Source organism: Gossypium arboreum, chromosome 10 (genome assembly GCF_025698485.1).
Source record: "Gossypium arboreum isolate Shixiya-1 chromosome 10, ASM2569848v2, whole genome shotgun sequence".
In the NCBI taxonomy this organism is placed as follows: domain Eukaryota; kingdom Viridiplantae; phylum Streptophyta; class Magnoliopsida; order Malvales; family Malvaceae; genus Gossypium; species Gossypium arboreum.
This window is the reverse complement of record NC_069079.1, coordinates 2,141,154-2,162,995: the sequence shown is the minus strand read 5'-3', so window position 1 is coordinate 2,162,995 and position 21,842 is coordinate 2,141,154. Positions and strand designations below refer to the sequence as shown.

Sequence of the window (21,842 nt, the reverse complement as noted above, 5' to 3'; positions counted from 1 at the left end):
AACAATTTAAAGCTCTAATTCCATGCCAAATCATCATATACTTCCAGTACATATTCATAGAAACTTTCAATTTCTTTCATAGAATCAAAAACTAATGAATTTAAGAAGTGGACCTAGTTGTAAAAGTCACAAAAACACAAAAAATTCAATAAATAATCAAGAATTGAACTTACCTGAAGTAAAAATATGAAAAAACCAGCTTAAGGGAACTCTTCCATGGTGTTTTTGCTGATGAGAATGCAGAAAAATAAAGAGAAATCTAGATAATTCCACTTTAGTCCTAGCTTTATTAAGTAAATTTTGCAATTTTCCAATTTTGCCCTTAATTCTCCTTATTTTCTTGCTGATTTCATGCCATTGCCGTCCAGCCCAAAGAGACCTTGGGTCTATTTTCCTTTTAAACCCTCTTTCTTTTATCATTTAAGCTATTTAATCATTTCCCACAATTTTGCATTTAATACAATTTAGTCCTTTTTTTCAATTAACTATCAGAACTTTAAAATTTCTTGACGAAACTTTAATACTGACTTATTAACACTCCATAAATATTTATAAAAATATTTATGTCTCGATTTAAAATTCTCGAGATCTCGATACCTCGTTTTCGATTCTAATTATTTTAATATTTATTTTTAGTACACTATTCACTACTTCAAAATTTTTCCTAACTTCACATTTAACTTATACTCACTAAATTAATAATATTTCCTACTCATTTGTCTGATTTAGTGATCTTGAATCACTGTTCCGACATCACTGAAAATTAGGCTGTTACATTGACTTGAACCTAAGGTATGTTTTTCTACACGTCGATGAGTGCTGATCTAACGTACCAATCATCGAATTATCACTTGAAGCTCACAAGCCAAACTTAAGAAAAAAAAACTTAATAATTCAATGACTTAAATAAAAAAACTTGAATGGTTCAATGACTTAAATGAAAATTATCAAATAATTTAATAATAATTTTATAACATGAGTGAACAATACCCTAAAAAATATCTATAGATCATCTTTCAACTTACAAATTATGAAAACATGGTCTCAGAGGCAGTAATTTATTTTGGTTGAACTGCATATGACAAATACATAGGAGCAGCTTTTCTTTAGTCAAAAAGGATACATAATAATTGAAATTCCTGATTATTTTTTATACAAAATTCGTAAGAAACTAACAAGACACAGTCGATGTGGGATCAAAAAATACCCTTTATCGTGTGGCCTACCGACAGGCGCAACATCCCCCCACGCCACACACAGCAACCAACTAACGAAATAATTATTTGGTTAATATAATTTTTAATCCCTGAACTTAGCAAATTATTTTGTCATATTTGTATTTTAAGGTTAAATTACAATTTGGGGCTTGAAATTGGAAACTATTCCCACATTAGGGGATAGACCTTTTTCTTATCCAAGTTAGGCCCTAAAATTGGTAAATGTTTTCACATTGAGTCCTAAACCAGGCAATTATTTTCATATTAGGGCTTGAACTTTTCTTGTTCAAGTTAGTCCCTGAACTTAGTAGTTATTCTCATATTGAGGCTTGAACTTGACAATTGTTCCTATAGTGGGGTATGAACTTTAGGGTTTTTAAGGACTAACCTGCACAAAAATAATTCAAGCCCTAATGAGGGAGCAATTGCCAAGTTTATGGCCTAAGCAATTGCCAAGTTTATGGCCTAACTTGGATTAAAAGAAATTCAAACTCCAGTGTGGGAACAATTGCCAAATTCAGTGTCTAACTTATACAAAAAAAAAATTCAAACCCTAATATGAGAAAAGTCGCCAAAATCAAGCCTCAAAGGTGATTTAACCGTATTTTTCTATCTACTTTGATACAATTTGAAAACTAAAGCCATTTTCATCATTAAATTTGGATTTTATCAATATTTATTAATTTGATACTACAAGATTATATCATGTCACTAAGAAAAATTTTAAAAATTACTTTTATAATTTTCAAATGTCATCTAATTTTTTTTTCTTTCAAAAGTTCAAAAACCAAATTAGACTTAATTGTAGAGTTAAATACCAATAAACCTCCCCAAAAAAAACCAAAATAAACCTAATCTTGAAATTAGAAGCCAAAAAACCACATTATCCATACTCGTTTTTAAATTATTTGAGAATAATAAGCTCATTTTTTATATAATGAATATTTTAGCCCTTTTAAGTATAACATTTTCTCACTTTGGTCCTTAAAGTGTTTTTTTGGCCGACTTCAATCCTTAACGCTATCAAACGTTCAAAATCCAATCCCTAACATTATCAAATGTTTTTGGTTTAATCCCTTGGGCATTTGAAAAATGGTTGAATACAAAAAAACCTGACTTGGATATCCAATAAATCATAAATTTGTCACAGGGCATACATTGACTTCATCATTTAGAAAAAAACTACAAATTAAAAAATAAAAATTTTATAAAATTATAAAATTATAAAAAAATATATAATTGTTTAAAAATTAAAATTATGTTGGAATTTAAAAAATTGTAAAAATATTTAAAAATTAAAAAATTTAAAATTTAAAAATGATTAGAAATCATAAAAGATTGTACAAAAATATTAAAATAGTAAAATTGTTGTATTTTTCATAAAATATACCTTTGCTAATCACATTTAAAATATTAAAATTTGATAAAATTGTCTATTGTAACACAATTAATTTTTATAATTTTTTTTAAAATTGTATTAATAAAATTCTAATATATATCTATTTCAACTTTTTAATATTTTAAAATATATCAATTTTAGTACTTTACCGGTGTTATTAACGGCATATTTATTTGACTCACTTCCCATTCAACGTCTGAAGTAAATTTCCTTCATTCATCATCGCACACATAATCTTTTTATTTTGTACCAAAGTTTTTAGAATGGTCAAGCACTCGACAATAGTTTTTAAGATTTTGATCTAGAGACAAATAATTTATCTTGAGATAGTAACAAATATTTGGAATAATTTAAAATATTATTTAATTTAAATAAAATTATTTTATTATTTAAATAATTTTAAATTTTCTCTAAATTTATCACCTAAAAATATCTACCAATTATAAATTTCAATTGATTGAATTATAAAATAATTATAATAGGTGGTATTCTTTGAATAGACAATGATCTCATTTTCAAGCTCGTGATTCATAAAGTTCTAAAAATATTAAAATTTCTAATATTTTTATAATTCTCTAGTAATTAGTACATTTTAGTAAATTTTTTATAGTATTGTTGTAATTTTTAATTTTTAATACTTTTTATTTTTAAAATTTTTATGATGACATCATTATTACATCATTGTATGACACGTGGCAATATATGATTAGTTAAATAATTAAATAATTCAGCAATTAATTTTAACATTCAAATGATTAAACTGAAAAGTTCGACAACGTTAAAGACTGAAACGAAAAAAAAATAATATTCAAGCACTAAAACGTGCATTAAATTTTTTATATTTGGTATTTTAAATAATGGAAAATCAAAGTCAGATAACATTGAGGTCCAATCATTTATTTGAATAATAAGCATTATTTTCCACGACATTTGGCTGCATTTTAATGTATCGATTGAGAAAAGAATTAAGCCCTATTATTAGTCAATGAAAGAATAATATTTTGGTTAAATTAACCATATATTGAATAGTTTGTTAATTACTTATATAGTTCGATTTTTTTGAAATATTTTGAAGAGAGAAAATAGAAACGTGTCTAGTTAGGCGAACTTTCTACTGACATGTTAGGGAATGTGCGCTCAGTTAGAAGCGTTTTCTCAAAATTTCAAAGAAAACGTGTCTAGCTGGCCACGATTTCCCTGACATATCAACAAAAAAGTGTACGAACTTTCCTGTCAACTGTACAGAAAGCGCACCCATTTAATATTCTCTCTCCAAAACAATTTATTTTTCTAAATTTTCAAAAAATCAACCAATATAACTAATTAACAAACTATTTCTACCTATATAACAAATTTAACCTTATATTTTCTCACTTGAAAAAGATTTACTTCAAACATTTATTAGTTTATTATTTATAAATTATAAATTATAAATCAATCATTATCCAATATACAATAATATTTTCCACTACTTTGGCTGGCATTTGATGTATCAGTTTGAGTCCTATTATTAGTCAAGGAAAGAATAATATATATCACATGAGAAGATTCACTTCAAACATTTATAATTATTTATAAATGATGCCAATAGTACTGATTTAAGGTTTATTAATATTATATTTTGGTATAATAATACGTTTACATGACGCGGAATTTGCATGATAATCTCTGTGTAATTTCTATTAATATTATATTATTTGTTTTATATATCACATTGACAAATATTTTAAAATTATAAAAATATTAAAATTAGAAATTCAAAAGAAATGTAAAAGTCCAAAAAATTATCATGAAGTACATATGGACTTCATATTTAAAAATAATTATTCTCATATTGAACCTAAACTAGACAATTGTTCTCACACCTAAGTTTAAACTTTTCTTATCCAAGATAATCCTTGAACTTGACAATTGTTCTCATATTGTGAGCTAAATTTTTTTTTGTCCAAGTTAATCCATGGCATTTTCTTGAAAACCTTAAAGTTCATGCCCCAATATGGGAACAATTGCCAAGTTCAAGGGTTAATTTGGACAAAAGAAAGTTTAAGCTCTAATGTGGGAACAAATGCCAAGTTGAGGGACTAAATTGGGGTGAAAAAAGTTCAAGTTCCCATATGAAAGTAGTTGACAAGTTTAGACCTCAAATAATGATTTAACCCATTACTTTTCAAATCTGACAAACAAAGAGATTAAATTCCTAAACGTAAAAATAGACAAGGGACTGAGTGCATATTTAAACCAAAAATAAACTATTCTATTACAACAATTTTTTATTTTTATTTTTTCCTTTTGGCTAATAATAGCAATAATAGAAGCAGCTTTGGGAGTTGGAGAGACCTCTCTTCTTGCTTACATGTTTGCTTTCAAGGTCCAAAACCACACAAACACTTCTACAATAAATTTGTTCTTTTTTAAATCCCCATTATTTTGCAATTTCCTCCATTAAAGCCCCTGTTCTTCTTCTTCCTCTAGCTTCCATTGAAATGCCCTCTTTTTCTTAATTTTTTTTCATGTACAAATGAAACTATTACCACCACCATCAATATCTGCAACAAATCCACTTTAATTTCTTACAACCCCCCCAAAAAAAAAAAAAAAAAAAAAACAATGTTTCAAATGTCTAAACTTTACCATAATTTCCATCATACCAAAAATTCAGTCTTTAGCTTTGTGTTTTTATTACCACTTTTCCTTCTTCTTCTTTTAGCTTGTAATGGCTTCTCTGTTTTCTATATTAACCTCTCTGTTCCCGCCAAAACTTCACCGGAGCCCGCCAATTTGTTACCGGAGATACTTCCCGGTGACAAACCGGCGAAAAAATTATCATCTTCCTCAGTTATGTATGCAGTGAAAGAAGAGAACCCATCTTTAAATTTAAAAACCCATTTATCTCTTTTACAAAAACCCAACATTTCAATGGTTTCAAAGCCAAAAAAACAACCTCATCGTTTTAGTCCTCAAACATTGAAGGCTTTGCAATTAAGGACAACAAAAACAGCAAAGGGTTTCACTTTCTCCACCAAATTAAGGGCTTTTTTCCAAAATTCAAACTGTAAGCTTCGTTTTTTCATGACATGGATTTCATCATTACATTCATTAAATCATAGAGAATTACTTGTCATTGAAAGTGTGTTCAAATCAAACCCCAAAGCTTGTCTTGTCATTGTATCCACTTCATTAGATTCCCCAAAAGGAAATGCTGTTTTAAAACCATTTTTAAACATGGGGTTTAATTTAATCACTGTAAGTCCTGATTTTGGTTCTATATTCAAGCACACATATGCAGAAACATGGTTTAATCGATTAAAGACAGGCAATATCAATCCAGGTGAGGTTTCTTTAGGACAAAACCTGTCTAATCTACTCCGATTGGTCTTGTTATACAAATACGGCGGCGTTTATATCGACACAGATGTTGTTGTTTTAAAAAGTTTCAACAATTTGAGCAATGTGATTGGTGCACAGTCCATGAACATTGAGACCAAAACGTGGAGTAGATTAAACAATGCTGTGTTGATTTTTGATAAACATCATCCATTGTTGTACAAATTCATACAAGAATTTGCACTTACTTTTGATGGTAATAAATGGGGTCACAATGGTCCTTATTTAGTTTCAAGGGTAGTTGGTAGAGTTACCAATAGGCCTGAATTTAACTTCACCGTGTTGCCACCGCCGGCTTTTTATCCGGTCGATTGGAGTCGGATCCGTAGCTTATTCCGAGGGCCTAATAATCGGATTCAATCGGATTGGTTACGTCGTAAACTCGAGCAAATCCGAAGACAAAGCTATACTGTTCATCTTTGGAACAGGCAAAGTAAGGATGTTAGAGTTGAAGAAGGTAGCATTGTTCATCATATTATATCAGATTGTTGTATTTTTTGCAATATTTCAACATCAAGTTTGTAAGTACAGATTTATATATAATAAGGTTCAATTCATCTCATTAAATATTTTCAGTTTGGGTTTTTTTTTTTAATCCTTTTTCTTTTTGCTGCCTGTGATTTCAACTTATGAAAATGAAAAGGAAGAATAGTATGCAGTTTTTTGTTTGTTTGTTTGTTTGTTTTTTTTTTTAATTTTGAAAGTAAAAAAAGAAAAGAAAAGAAAAGAAAAGTATGTTGTTAAATCATGCTTTTACTATGCATGTTTTTCATGCTTTATAACATAAAGATAGTAATAATTGAGATTTGGGTTTATTTGATTTTATCCAATTACTGGTTGAAGAAAAAGGTTAATTTACTATTGGTAACTGAGTTTAATTTTAGTGTTCAATTTGATACTTGGGGTGTTTTTTCCTCACTTACGCATGGTTTCAAAATTTAATTTGGTTTTTGAGTTTTCTTTTATCCCAATTAAGTATGTATGGTTTTTTATTAGAGCATATGTGTCAAATATTCATTGGGTCATATGACACTATTTAGTTTGGATGTTAGGTCGAACATTACGTACTAAGAGTCAGATTGCATTTTGCCTTCACTATTAGAAAATAGCAAATTGGTCATTTTAGTTAAATTTTTTATCTATTTTTATTGTTTAAAACTGATGTGGTTGATAGAATAACCAAACACTAAAATGTGACATGCCACGTATATCTTATGCTAATGTATGAAGATCAATTTTTAACAGTGAAAATGGATAAAATTTTTAATAAAAGAACCTGTTTACTTTTTAATCTAATGTATAGGGACTGATTTATCTATTTTTTGAGGAAAGAAAGCAAACTACAATTTAATTCCTAATAAATGGGCCTCCATAGTACTTTTAACAAACATAATTAAGTACCAAATAGATACAACAAAGAAATTCAGGTACTAAATTGAACATTAAAACCATATTCAAATATCAAATTATATATTAACCCAAAAAATTCAGAGATAATGTAGGATGTAATTGCTTGAATAAGACATGAAAGTGATTTCTCAGCCTCCAATTAATGTAAGACACCTACTCTTGGGCTTGGTTTACATCATGGTACCATGCGTGTGTTCTTTTATATGTAATTTATCTCTTTGTCTTACCATATTCTCTTAGATTTATATACCAATTGCAACCATTATCCTGATCCAGTTTGGGACCATTAATCATGTAATTGCCACAAATTCATCTTTCAAACCAGGCTGCTTCCCCCTTCATTTTTCTTGAAAATTTTGTATTTGATTCTCAGTGTTCGAAATATATGAACATGATAGTATAAAATATTATCTTTTGTAATTCTTCAGATATATGGAATGAAATAGAAAAACATACCCAAGTAGCAACTCGGTATCATCAACTATGGCAGTGAGCTTTACCATTTCATACTAAAAAGACTAAATTGATATTTAAACTATATTTAATACTCAAATTAGGTCATTTTCTAAGGTTAAATAGTATAATAAAAAAACAAATATTAATTGAGTGTTTATAAAAAAAGTACACTCAATTGTATCATAGATATAAAAAAGACATGTTTTTGTATATTTCACCATTTGGCAATCATGATAGACATAATATTGAGAAGTCAATGAGTACAGCAATATCACCCCATTTTAATATGCATTTTGCATCTCTGAATGTGATGCAATGGCACATTTATTTATTGTTTAAGTCGTGCAATTTACATTGAATGATTCTTTTGTAAGGAGTTGCCATTATTCAATTTGATTTTAGGTCCAATCTATAGGGTTTGGGGAAGTTGGGCACATGCTAATGAACTCATTTACGATCTTTCTTATGTAAGGCCACTTGTTGATTAATGTACCCAAAGTTGACTAAAGATACGGTTTAATTGCTGCTGAATAATAATAATAATAATGATGATGATGATGTAAGCAAAAACAAAAAGAAATCTACGTTGATGAAACCCTTTCACTTGAGTTCTTGACCAATGGCTTCTCCAATATTTTCCTTTTTTTTAATTTGTTTTATATTCCTTAATATTATTTATATTAATATTTATATAATGTAGTTTACTATAAGTTACATATAATTAAGTAGACAATATTCATTAAATACATATAAGACAAACTAATTTCTAGAAATATATCTTACGTTATTAAACAATATCTATTGACATCAATTAAACCCACCCTGTAGGTAAAAAGAAAAACTTGAAAAGAATCTTTATTGAAAATAATCTTATTTTGAAATTTTAATTTGAAAATTTTGAAGTAAATAATTATTTTTAGTGGTTGTTATTTATTAATATAGATAAAAATTTAAAGATAAAATCAATTTTCACAAAAAAAATTCCCACAATAATTTCATTAATAAATTTTGTCATAGGATTACCAATAATTTATATTTTAAACAAGAAAAACTATCATTTAATAATTTATATTTCATTACATTGTTACACTGTAATATAAAATGCTTGACGTGTATGCTAATCGACAATCTATCAATTTAATAATCTTTTAAAGAGTTCAATTGTTATGAATATAAACTACTTGTATAGTATCACTTGTTTATTATAATCCTCGAAGAATATCTAAAATATATGTAACTTTTAAAAAAGTATGACATATTTATAACACATTATTTTAATAAATCGTGTCTTATATATACACGTGAAAATGAACCATTTTAGAGGATAACAAAACAAATACTTAACAATCATAATTATGAATTAATTTTACCTTCAATGTTAAATAGATCATGTGATTTTTGTAACAAGACATCATGGTAAGGAAAAACATGTTGTATGTTCCTATGTCCACACTGTTATTATTGTTTTCCAATTTTAAATGAAAATATTTCTTAAGAAATAAATTTAAGACATGGGGAATTGGTTTCTGACAAATGCATTTAAGAAAGTGAAACTGAAGCAGCCTCTTTACAGTCGGCCGCCTCTTAAAAAGCTAAAGCATGTGCCTTCTTTTCGCATTCGCTTTCACTGCTTTTCCTTCCTCGTAAATAAGGAATGGCACCGTTCGTATTTTACAAAATATAATTATTTTTATTTAATATCGTATATTTTATTTTGTTAAATTTAAATATATAGATTAAAATGTCTTAATTTTATATTACTAGCCATAAATTTAGAATTATTTTTATATTTTTATTTTCAAAATTTAATTTATATAAATCTATTCGGCAATTATATTTTATAATAAAATTAAATTTAATAAAATAACTTTAAGCTGTTAAAAATAATAAATAAAACAATTTAGTGTCCTAGTTTACGGCAGTTTGGATATTTTTTCTAAAAAATTCAGTCAAAGTTTATCGGGAGTCCCTATATTACTATGTAAAATTCATTTTAGTCTCTTTATTAAAAACTACTTTAGATTAATCTTTGTACATTAAAAATTATTCAAATCATGACATTGTTATAATCTATTATTAAGTTACTAATAATTTAGCAGTTCGGTATTTCAAAAATACATGGATTTTTTTCGAGATGGTTGGTTTTTTATGGATCCAATCGGTCATGAGTATATCAATTAAGTATGATATATTTTGTTCAAATTATTAGTAACCTAATGAAAAGTTGTAAATGTATCAGGCTTTGAATAAAATTTTAACATATAAGGATTAAGCTAGAGCAATTTTTGGTAAAGGGATTAAAATGAAATTTATATAGTAGTATAGGGACTCTTAGGAGACTCTGACCAAAAAATTCTATCAAAATGGATAATTATTGAATTTATATTGGGTTTCGAATAAGATTAATTGAGACCCATAAACTAGAAAATTGAAAAAGTCCATCTTTATCTCATCATTCAATTATAACCGGACTCATAGCCCAACTTCTCTCACGTGCAATCATATACACACACGTGTGAATCTTTTTTTTTACTAAATTTATTTCTAACAAGTCTGTTGTTTTGACTAGTTTAACTATTTTGCCATGTAATAAAATAATTGGGTGGGTGTTAGGGATATTAATAATGTATTTTTTATTCTAAAAGTATTCTTAAAAAATTGTTTAACAAGTTTAGTAATGAGCATAACGGCCTTATTGTTCCGATGGAGAAAAGAACCTATTATTAGCTTTTCAAGAAATTTCTAAACAAACAATTTCAACGAAATCTTTCAATTTATTATTTTACTATGATTCAGAAAATTTTCAAATGAACAATTTCAATGAAATATTTTAATTTCTTATTTTACTATGTTCAACTCTATGTATTCCTCTATCCGTAGAGTACATTGAATGTACAGAAATGGTTATAGCTGAGTTTTTGTTATTCGTATTAATAGTTACTCTAGAAGGAATGTTTTTATGCGGTGTTAACGATTTAATAACTATCTTTATAGCTCCAGAATGTTTCAGTTTATGCTCCTACTTATTATCTGGATATACCAAGAAAGATGTACGATCTAATGAGGCTACTACGAAATATTTACTCATGGGTGGGGCAAGCTCTTCTATTTTGGTTCATGGTTTCTCTTAACTATATGGTTCATCCGGGTGAGAGATCGAGCTTCAAGAAATAGTGAATGGTCTTATCAGTACACAAATGTATAACTCTTTAGAAATTTTAATTGCGCTTATATTCATCACTGTAGGAATTGGGTTCAAGTTTTCCCCAGTGCCTTCTCATCAATAGACTCTTGATTAATTGAATTTTGTTTTTTATTTAATATATAATTAATTTTAATTTTGTATGATATAAAAATAAATATTTTATATTTGAAATAATGAAAACAATTTAAAAGTTTTAAAAAAATTATTATTTTTAGAAATATTTATGAAAATACCTTAAAATTTTGTTAAATAATATAAATTATTATAAAATAAAACTCATTTTATCAAAATAAATTTAAAAATTAAAATAAATTAATATAAAAAAAAAAATCCGAATCAAATTTCAACAATATGAGAGTCGTTACCTGCGGAATCATAATTTCGTATCGTTAATGCTGCAGGCAAGATGATGAAGAAAAGCACATTGTAAAGTTTCTAATGTAGAGAAAATTACCAGATTAAGAACTATTATTCCGAGAATAAGAAGATACTTCTTTCTTCAGCATCAACAAATTTCAATTCAATAATTGTAACAAAACAATTTCAGCGGCGACGCTTCCTTCCTCACAGGCGGGTATTGGTGCTTTGCAGAGGACCCTCGCTGGCGCCATCGTAGCCACCAACTGGTTTCCCAGACGATCGATAAAGACATGTTTTCGTTCAATTGGCTAGTGTGCTTAGTCACTTTCTAAACTGTGGGACAGATGTTATGGGAAGTATTGAAAAATGGCTATACAAATCTACTTTACCTAACCAACCGACTAAAGATTTAGGTTACATTATTACTGATTTTTTACTTTAAAAAATAAAATCATACTTATGCATCATCCCTGGCCTAATTATTTCGATCCTTTGATGGTTTAAAAATTTGAGCGACTGTCCAATTGCATACATATTCATATTCTGATAAGCCTTTCATGGATACAACTAATAATGACATTTGTTAATTATATCAGATAAAATTTTATACCAATTATTCTCTTGTTAATCGCATGCCGAATGCCATTTCATTCCAACACCAAAAGTTGATGTGTGCCTATTGAGCTTTTTAGGTACCATTTAACCATTCACTTTTGATAATTATTATTTAGATAAAATTAATCCATGTTATATGTATATCTCCTGAATTAATTAATGGCACTTAGAGAGTTCGTCTTACGAGCTAAGACTAAAAATAAAGACTAAATATCACTGGTTAAGACTTTGAAACACCTGTCTCACAGATTAATAATAAGGTAAGTACATGTTGAGAGACCACATGACGTCTATATACTACGCTTATTTATTATCTTGATAAGGCAGCCTGCACATAGGGGAAAGGAATATCAGTAGGTTAGCCGAATCTATGTAGTACGAAAACAATAATAGAAAGACATGCGTAATCTCGAAAAAGGATCGACAATACTATTTATAAGGCGCTCGAGGCCCAAATATGAGCCAAGATACTCATTGTAGTCTCTCTCTCAATTGTTACTTTCTCCTTTTTCCTTTCTACTTCTATACTCGACCACTCAAACACTCTTTCACATCAAATTTTTTATATAAAAATTAAATGAATTATTAAAATTTTAACAAGAAATAACAATATTTTAAAGTTTTTAGAGCCAACTTTCGAGCCAATATTTAGTGAAAAAAACCAACTTGGGGATCTTCACACATAAGGGCGAGCCCGTACGTGCATAAGCACATGTACATAGGCGCATAAGATCATCATCACAAGAATCATCTATCAGCTATCATGCCATGCGAGACTATTTTCATAACTCCCAAATTATAGGTTTTAAGAGACCCATTTTCTCCCCCCACCTAAATGTTAAGGGAAGATTATTATATGTATATACACTATACGATATGCATGACATTGTAGCATACCTTAATTAATTTACTATTACTTAGTATAGCATGCAACATGAACTCTACGTTTTGCTCTTTACAGCCTATCCAATCACTCTCCACCATCAACGGTCCAAATAATCCCACGTTTCACCCTCGCTACCCCACTTTCACCTTCATTGTTAAGAAAGAAATCCTCTCTCCTCTTCTATGCTTCTATATATTAATCATCATATCATTATTTGTTTATCAAAGTCTAAAACAAACTCACTATTTTATGTATATATATGTATGTGAGACATATAGCTTAGATTAAAGATATATAGTGTTATGGGATTGAGTTCCAAACAGGTTTCTAGCGATGGTGGTCATGGTTGGAGCCAATCTTTGTTGCAGGCTCAAACACTACCAAAAGCGTCAATAATCAAGAAGCGACACACACAAAACCAGCACCAGCAGCCATTGAAGTGTCCTAGATGTGATTCTTTGAACACAAAGTTTTGTTATTACAATAACTACAACAAATCACAGCCTAGACATTTCTGCAAGGCTTGTAAGAGACATTGGACTAAAGGTGGCACTCTCCGGAATGTACCTGTCGGTGGTGGTCGTAAAAACAAGCGGCTCAAGCCTGGCATCAAAGCTGTCAGCACCGCCATTAAAACCAGCACTGCCTCTAGTGATAATAGCAATAGGCTGTTGCTTGATTCCTTGATGGCAATCCAATGGCAGCAACAACATCCATTTCCACCATTGTTGGACTGTAATAACATGCTAATGGGTTCATCATCATCCCTTTTGTTACCTCAAACTCAAGGCCAAGAATTCCCGTTTTCAAGCTCAAGTTCTAGCTCCATTTCACCAAGTATCTATAACTACACTGGTGAAGCAAACAGTAGTCGTTCACAGACATGGCAAGTGCCTAGTGCAAGCATGGACATGGCAAATTACTGGAACCTGGATGATATTGATGAACTGGTCTCTACTGATCTCAACAACATACCATGGGTTGATTCTGAGATCAAACCATGAAAAGCAAATTTTAATCATATATTCAATGTTAATATGTAGGAGATTCCTTTTTCTCATTTACTTTTTTTTTTGGCCCCTTAGATTGATTATTGTTCACAAAGCTGTGAATTTTCAGATTCAGCTCTGGGTTTTAGGTGTACATTATTGTGTACTCTCTACATCTTTACATAATGCAAGAATATGAATTTGCATGTTAGGTGTATGAATGGAAAAGTGGGAAAGATGGTGGGATATGTTATTTTTATAATTATTACTATTACGGTTGGAATAGAATCAATCATCATAATTAATTATAAATTAATTAATTAATTATATTAAATTTAGTAGAGAATTTACACACTTATATAAGAATTATAAAGTACTCGAACTTGAGACCTTAATCTTACCATTAAGCTAAGGCGTTCAAGAGGGATATATCATATATATATATATATATATGCGGTAACACAAAGACAAAGGCAAGTATAAATTATAAGTATAAAATAAGTATAAATTTATACGACACACCAAACTATAATATAAAATACAATTAATACAATGCATAAAGAATGAAAATCGGACAAAAGTCAGACTAATCCGAAAATAATTGGATAAGACTCACACAAGACATAAGAAGAAAACCCACACATTATAATCCGCATATAATGAGACACGAATTCGAACTTTCAAAGTTGGATTTCTCAGCTTTTGCCAATAGTTTCAAAACCTATATGATATATGAAAGTTCAAAACTGGGGTCTTTTTCCAGCTATGCTGGGCAAACTGAATGTGATGGAAGGTCGTTGATGTGGATATGCATATTTAGGGACATATCTGAATAGTTGTAATATAGTTAGATATCTTTTTCTTTATAATTTATGACCACTTGTTGAGAATCATTCTCTTTTCTTTGTCTGGTTGGAAAGTAGGGTTTTTTTTTTTTTTTCTTTAGTTTTCTTCTTCTTCTTTTTTTGCCCTCTTCTAGCTGGCCAGTCTAAACCGTGTACTTCTATGTTTACATTATTACTAGTTTAGTAGGCACCAAAATCTTTGTTCCAACATGGTCTGCTCTCATCCTCTCTAAGTTGAGAGATCCAGAGCATGTGGACATTGGGGCTACACTTTCCACTCTCTGTTTCCTAATTTGTTTTTATAGCATCAGCTTCCTTTGATTGAGTTTTTATCTACTATGGCATTGTTGAGAAAATATATTTTTTTTCCTCTGATTCTAGGTAATAATTTATTGAATTTTGTTGAAATAAAAATTGGTCGGTGAGAGATTGTTATATGTTTGATAAAAGGGATCTGGAAGGAGGAGTAGACGGTGAAGGATGCAAGGCCGGTTCATCTATGTGGGTGGAGAGTTGTCAAGTTAAGATGCTGGGTGTTCTTGGAGGATTGGTTGATGGAGTAGGAGGATATGGAGAGGAATGAAGGAGCTAGGAGAGGTATGGTTTGTGTCTAGTAGCCTAGGCCTATGAAGGCACATGGTAGCCTTTGGTTGGTTCGTTGATTTTTTCGAAGGGCTTAGACTGATGAGTAATGTGATATTGTAGGGTATGCAGGTGTGAGACAAGTCTATAAAGGCATAGGCCTATGGAGGCACATGGTAGCCTTTTGGTTGGTTCATTGATTCTTTCAAATGGCTTAGATTGATGAGTAATGCGTTGTCGTAGGGTATATAAGTGATAGGTGATAATTGTCACGTCAATATAAATTGTCTAACTAACAATGATGGGCTTATGTGTTTTTAGGACTTGAGTGAACAATACCTTTGGTAGAGATACATTGACAAAGTCCTCTGATGAAGGTACTCAGTGATGGAAGTACCATGTGTAATACTATATATAAAAACACTACAAGACACGAGTAAAGAATGTGACTATTTGAAACATCTTTTGAATGAAAAATTATGCTTTTTTTTACAACGTTTTATAAATAGGTCAGGGTGACACCAAATGGGTAGACAAGGACAATGAAATTAGTGAAAAATTTATAAAGCTTAAGTTAATACGTGAAAAATGTTGCATTTCAACTTTCCAAAAATAATAAAAATATGATTTATTTTTTTATAAAAAATAATAAAATTAAATTTATAATTTAACTTTTAACTTCTAAAAAAAAGTTCTGAATTTACCCTAGGTAAAAAACATTGAAAAGCAGAAAGGAAAAAAAAAAGGGATAAAGTCAGCATGGTCAAAGATACAATGTATAGTCAATCACAGATGTTATCATCTAAGTTTTTCTACACCAAAAACACACCAAGGTCAAATTAACAATGAATTACTACATAAGAATACTTCATATGATCATCAATGACCACAGATATATACTCATCTTATAGGTTTCCCATTCTCACTCCAGTGTCCCTAGCATAGTTGTTAGGCTTCTCATCCCTAGCTGCTTTCGAGTAGCTAACATAGTAAAGCTCGGAAACTACGGCCGTTAAGAAAACGAATGCAGCCCCGGCGCCAAACACACCTTTTCTCAACGTTGCACATGATGGAGGATTATCCAAGAGATTCTTGTATTTGGTGTGGTATGCGTTACGGACCGACCCTGCTAGCAAGCATACCTCCGCGATGAGAAAGAACACCCTGAAATACCCGATGCAACACGTTGATTAGACGATTGGGGAAACGAACACGAGGAGTTAAAAAGCAGTGAAAAAATATTACCAGCAAGTGATGAAGAGTACAACTGCCCATGCTCTAGAGCCACTCGGTTTCATGGCTTTACCACAGCATAAGCATCGGCTAGCCACCATGATTAGTATCTGACCGACTAGAAGGAAAAGGAATGAACCTACACCTAAGCCAGTTGCAATATCCTTATCATAAACACAAAAACTTTCGTTCCCATTATTGTGAACAGTGGCCTGCAAACAGAGAGCAAGGGATGTCCCCATTTAGAATTGTCGATGATTGCACCGGCATAACCAAATATCGTTCGCTGTAGATACATTGTTTGTAACTACGAAACATTCCTGCTGGCATCGAGAGAAGCATAGCCAGCCTATGATCTTAGAACCAACAGATACATTACCTAAATCTCAAGGCAATAACCTCTTTTCAGAGGCCATGTGCACTCTATTTGGGATCAATAAGAACAACAAAGACATTTCTTCCCTTAGCCTCAAGTTCTAAATTAAAACATTCTTGAAGTAACATAGCATCTAAAATGGTATTAAAGATATACAATGTTTTCAGCATGGTTTCCTCTTAGTGTTTTCCTACATTTTTTATTGAATATTCCTGTTATCATGAACTAAACAAGCTTGATGATAAAAGGATGTATTTAGAGCGGTTAAATGCTCAAATTAGGGCCCAACCTTTTAAGTGTAACTCACATAAGCGCCAATTTTCTTAAAATGATAAAATAATAGCTTAACCTTTATAAAAGTGTTCAAATAAAGACTTTTTATGCACTTTCTCTGTTTGTCATAAAAATTAGGTGAATGTTGACTTGTTTAAAATAAAACACATGACAACTGAAGTAGATATAACTTGAAAAGAAATAAAAACAATAAACATATTTTAAAATATGATATACTACATTTGAGAAGTCCTTATTTGAGCACTTTTGAAATAGTTTAGCACTTATTTGAGTATTTTCGAAAAGATTTTACCTCATTTGAGCACTTTTGTAAATATTAGACACCATTTTAAAAAATTTGTCCCTTATGTAAAGACGTTTGGTCTCGATTTGGGCATTTAGCCTATTTAGAACCAAACTAGATCACTTTTTGAATTCAACGGGAATACTAAATTAGCCCAAAATACGGTTTTCCCGGTAAGTAAAAGTACTAATACTTGCAACTAAATCTTGTTTAACCCATCTTTATTGTTAAATATTTTGCACCCAAGTGCATTTCTAGCTTAGTTTTCACAGTGGGCGCTTATTGAAAACTTGGAACTTCAAATACAAACAACCATGCTATATAACAAATATTCATTTTGTCTAGAAAGCAAGCAACTTTTTACCTTACAACTAAAAAGCCTAAACTCTACAACATGGAATCAAAAACCCATTCAGGAAATCATATAAACAAAATAAGCAAACCATAAGAAATTAGTCATATACAGCAAAGTGTACTCCAAAAAAAAAAAAAGGAAAGAAACAAAAGGATAGTTTTTTTTTAAACAAAAGGATAGTTTTTTTTTTTTTTTTGTATGAAGAAAACTCACGGTGCTTCTCCTTTGCTCAGCAGCAACAGCAAGTCCAAAAGCAATAAGATCAATCACAAAAACCAGAGCCAGTAACAACGTTGAAGCCATAGTTAAAAGGGCAACCCCCCTCCCCCCACAAAGCTTAAACAAAAATCTCAAAAAAAATTATGACCCAGAGAAGTAAACAGAAAAGGAAAAAGGAATTTTAAGTAAAAGCGTGAGAAAAAAGCAGGAACAAATGGTGGGACTATATATATGTGCAGAGGTTTGAGGTTAGGGTAGCGTGGTTTTACTTCTAAAGAAAGTAATAATTACTCAAATACGTATTTGAATATGATTGGAAGATTAGTTTAATTGATTTTGTTTAGTGATTTTGATTTTGTCTTTCGTGTTTATCCACGAAATTAAATGCAAAATCGTAGAAGCCACGAAGGAAAGAATGATAACTCACTGTTGTGGACTTTCCTTGCTACAAGCTTAGCAAGATCCAAAGATGAATGTTATATTATTTTAATTTCGCTTAATCTAACATTTAAATTCTTTTTTAGTTGATATTTAAGTTTTTTCCTGATATCTAAACTTTACACATTTTTCGAATTTGGCACACAATTGATAATTTTTTAATTTGATACCTAAATTAATTAAATGCTATAAAAATTACCCAAAAATACTAACTGTGTGTGTTAGTTTTTTTTTTTATAGTTAGTAAATGACATTAAATTTAATGGTAAGAATAATTACATTTATTTAGATTTTTCTCTATTTTGCTAAAGGATATGCTCAAATTTTACTTTTTATTGAAGTTGAGATCACTTTAATGGTTAAGGGTATGAATTATTTAAGAGGGACCACATGCTTAAAATATGACTTGATTTTCACAAAGTCCTCAATTTCATAAAAGTATTGTCAATATTAGAAGAAACTCATGTTAAAAAATTGTGTTTTGAGCTCTGTTTAACAAATTACTATTGAAGAAAAAACAAGAGTTTTGACTAATCAAAATAAAATAAATAAATTATATTAAATTCAAATTTAAAATAAATTAAACTAAATGTAATTGAAAATTTAAAATGAAAAAAATTCTTTATCATATACCACATGTAGGTCGTCAGTTTAAATACCAAACTGGATTAGAAAAAAACCTTAGCTACTGGGGTGTAGAATATTCAATGCGTTGCAATCACATGTCTCTCTAATTGACTAGTGAATCTTCCACAACATTATCGAGCTTGAGAAGGTGCAACCTGCACCTTAAGTTATGAGCCAAGACTTTAGTTTCACCAACATATGACCTGCTCGATTCTTCTACTAATATATACCCAAGTCAACCTTCTATTCGGATCAAAAAGTCACTAGTTAGACTTAAGCCTCACCTAAAACACACAAGAGAAAGAGTTTGACATTATACTTGATTCTTACAGAAGAGAGTTTGAGAGAATGATAAGAAGTATTACTGTTTAAGTGCCAAGTTATTTGTATACAAATAAAGGTGGGCTATCTCCTTTATAATTTATATAGGTCAAGCTCCTTTGATCCTGCGACTAGGATTTATTACATTCAACGATGAAGAATTGTACCTTTAGAGTAATCTATATAAACTTACATATACAATTTTATAGAAGGCTATATCTTTCTAGAGCTTCCAAAACGTTTTACTTGATTCCATTTTGGTTTCTTCTCAAACTTTCATACTCTTTGAAAGCTTTAAAAATCTTCGACACATTTGGAGAATTTCTAAACCTTTTCTTCTTGAAAGTGCACCAATTCAAGCATGCTGCACTTGAGGGGCCTCCTTAGGCTTTTATATCCCGCACATAGTTGGACTCAAACACGTCTTATATGCTATAAGACACTTATGGGTAAAAATGCCAAGTGTCGTACAAAACACCAATTCGAGTTCAACCATACACTAAACTTATAATATACCTTCATAAAGACTTGGATAAAATATTATTGTTTTGTGAACCCATAACAATAATTTACAGTATTGCACCATATTTCACTGTTTCGACTGTATTTCAATGGCAAAGGGTTAGACGAGAATTAAAAAAACGTTGACAAGGGTAGAAAATGATTTGGTGGAGCATTAAAATATTAGAATTAAAGGGCAAGATGATTGATGTGCCTCCATTAATGATAAGAGAAAATGTATGGGAAGCAATGGATAATTAAATGTGGGGACAAAAGAAAAAGAAAACTTTGTCATTTACACCACTAACCAGTCAAAAGATTTTCAATTATCATCAGCTGTTGATATTTACCTAAAGACAAGTCAATCAATTCCACCTTAATCAAAGTAATGATATTTTTTTTAATAAAATCTTCTATTATTAACGAGATTTGTTGTGAGTTAATTAATTATCTTCATATAAAAATATTAAAATGTCAATTGAATTTTAATTCAATTGGTATTAAAATATATTATCTTTCGATTTAAGTATTAGAAAAAATGTATGCAGATATGATAAAAATATATAATAAAATTAATATTCAAAAGAAAAGAACTAAAATATATGTGTTCCCAAAATCGAATTAAACAATATTAATTATGTTAATGATTAGAATAAGATTATAATAATGGTAAGAAATATAAATTTTAACTTAGAGAGGAGAACATTTTGACATTTCTTGCTGTTCATGCAAAGTTACAACAGTGGTTTACTAATTTTAATATAATTTTTAATGACCTTTTGAAATTTTTAATAATTTTTAAGGACAAATTTGGTGCTGTAAAAAGTTTGTTTAAAAATATGTTTTTAAAAAGTATGTGAAAAAGTGTAGTTTTTAAAGTATTTGATATTGTTATAAAAATTGCGTGAGAAATTAAAATTTTTATTTTATACATTGTTGTAAGGAGAGACAAGATAAAGGAAGATGGTTTACATTGTTGTGTGTCGAGAGCCTATCTAAGCCCATAAATGTTTTCCTTTTTTAGTGTATGGAAGCTATAGGGACAAAGGTAAACGGGGTAGGTGGTAACCTTTGCCCTTCAAAAACGATAGATTTATCATTTAGTCCCTTAAGTTTTTAAGAAATTACATATTAGTATAATGATAAAATTACACATTAATCTTTTAATATCCCTTAAAGTAATTTTTTGATTTTGTCCCTGGAGAACTATATGTACATACTTTAGGGTAGATGTCATCATCTTGATATTCATGGGTTGAGTCATGTGACACTGCTGACATGTGTTAATGTATGTCTTTTGAGTCGTGTCTCACTTCACTGGTCATTTGGAGTTTGCATGACGATGGCGTACAAGGCGTGACAAGACCTTTGCTTTTGATAAGGCAACGAGCCTTGATGAGACAGACATTTGACGAGATCTTTTGAGTGAAGCGAAGCGGAGTGAGATGTATGACAATAATTAGGGAGCTTAGGGTGCACATATCTGTAACATGATAAATTGATGCCTTTTGAGCTTTGAAACTGCTTATAACCATCTGGTTGCAAGCTATAGCCATTGATGTAATGATCATTACAACGGTAAGATGAAACCAGCAAGCTTTGCTCCATTAAATCCATAATTGTGTGAAGTTGGAGTGAATAAAAAAAAAATCAAATTCCATTATTAGTCTTTGTAATTTGCAGAAGTTGTGGATTTAGTCATTTTTAATCTCTATATTTTTTCGAATTTTAAAATTTCAATACTCAACAAACAATAACTGTTAAATTCATTAAGTTATGTTATTTTCAAAATCTAATAATAGGCAAATATATCATCATATGTCTAATGCCATGTGATGTGAGCTTGT

The 21,842-nt window shown here is 29.9% G+C and overlaps 3 protein-coding genes across 3 annotated transcripts; 2 read left to right on the top strand and 1 right to left on the bottom strand.

Moving 5' to 3' along the window:
- The first annotated feature begins 4,923 nt into the window (after positions 1 to 4,923).
- On the top strand, positions 4,924 to 6,567 carry LOC108488674 (uncharacterized). The gene has a single exon (XM_017792963.2). The coding sequence runs from the start codon at positions 5,224 to 5,226 to the stop codon at positions 6,523 to 6,525; it is 1,302 nt and encodes a 433-aa protein (XP_017648452.1). The 5' UTR covers positions 4,924 to 5,223; the 3' UTR covers positions 6,526 to 6,567.
- Positions 6,568 to 13,120: 6,553 nt separating this feature from the next.
- On the top strand, positions 13,121 to 14,127 carry LOC108488888 (dof zinc finger protein DOF1.4-like). The gene has a single exon (XM_017793166.2). The coding sequence runs from the start codon at positions 13,235 to 13,237 to the stop codon at positions 13,934 to 13,936; it is 702 nt and encodes a 233-aa protein (XP_017648655.1). The 5' UTR covers positions 13,121 to 13,234; the 3' UTR covers positions 13,937 to 14,127.
- Positions 14,128 to 16,108: 1,981 nt separating this feature from the next.
- LOC108488436 (uncharacterized) lies at positions 16,109 to 18,586 on the bottom strand. Its single transcript, XM_017792712.2, has 3 exons — positions 18,103 to 18,586; positions 16,594 to 16,793; positions 16,109 to 16,512 (listed from the first exon to the last, which is right to left on the bottom strand). Exons 1-3 carry the CDS (start codon positions 18,190 to 18,192, stop codon positions 16,254 to 16,256), a joined length of 549 nt encoding a protein of 182 aa, XP_017648201.1. The 5' UTR covers positions 18,193 to 18,586; the 3' UTR covers positions 16,109 to 16,253.
- Between the last annotated feature and the right edge of the window lie 3,256 nt (positions 18,587 to 21,842).

What these genes read in the sequence shown, in the direction of transcription:
- LOC108488674 (XM_017792963.2), top strand. Translation starts at nt 5,224, where the DNA reads ATGTTTCAAATGTCTAAACTTTACCATAATTTCCATCATACCAAAAAT.
- LOC108488888 (XM_017793166.2), top strand. Translation starts at nt 13,235, where the DNA reads ATGGGATTGAGTTCCAAACAGGTTTCTAGCGATGGTGGTCATGGTTGG.
- LOC108488436 (XM_017792712.2), bottom strand. Translation starts at nt 18,192, where the DNA reads ATGGCTTCAACGTTGTTACTGGCTCTGGTTTTTGTGATTGATCTTATT. An exon ending in CTGAGCAAAGGAGAAGCACC is followed by an intron (nt 16,794 to 18,102) that starts GTGAGTTTTCTT and finishes CTCTGTTTGCAG; the next exon opens with GCCACTGTTCACAATAATGG. An exon ending in GTACTCTTCATCACTTGCTG is followed by an intron (nt 16,513 to 16,593) that starts GTAATATTTTTT and finishes CGGGTATTTCAG; the next exon opens with GGTGTTCTTTCTCATCGCGG.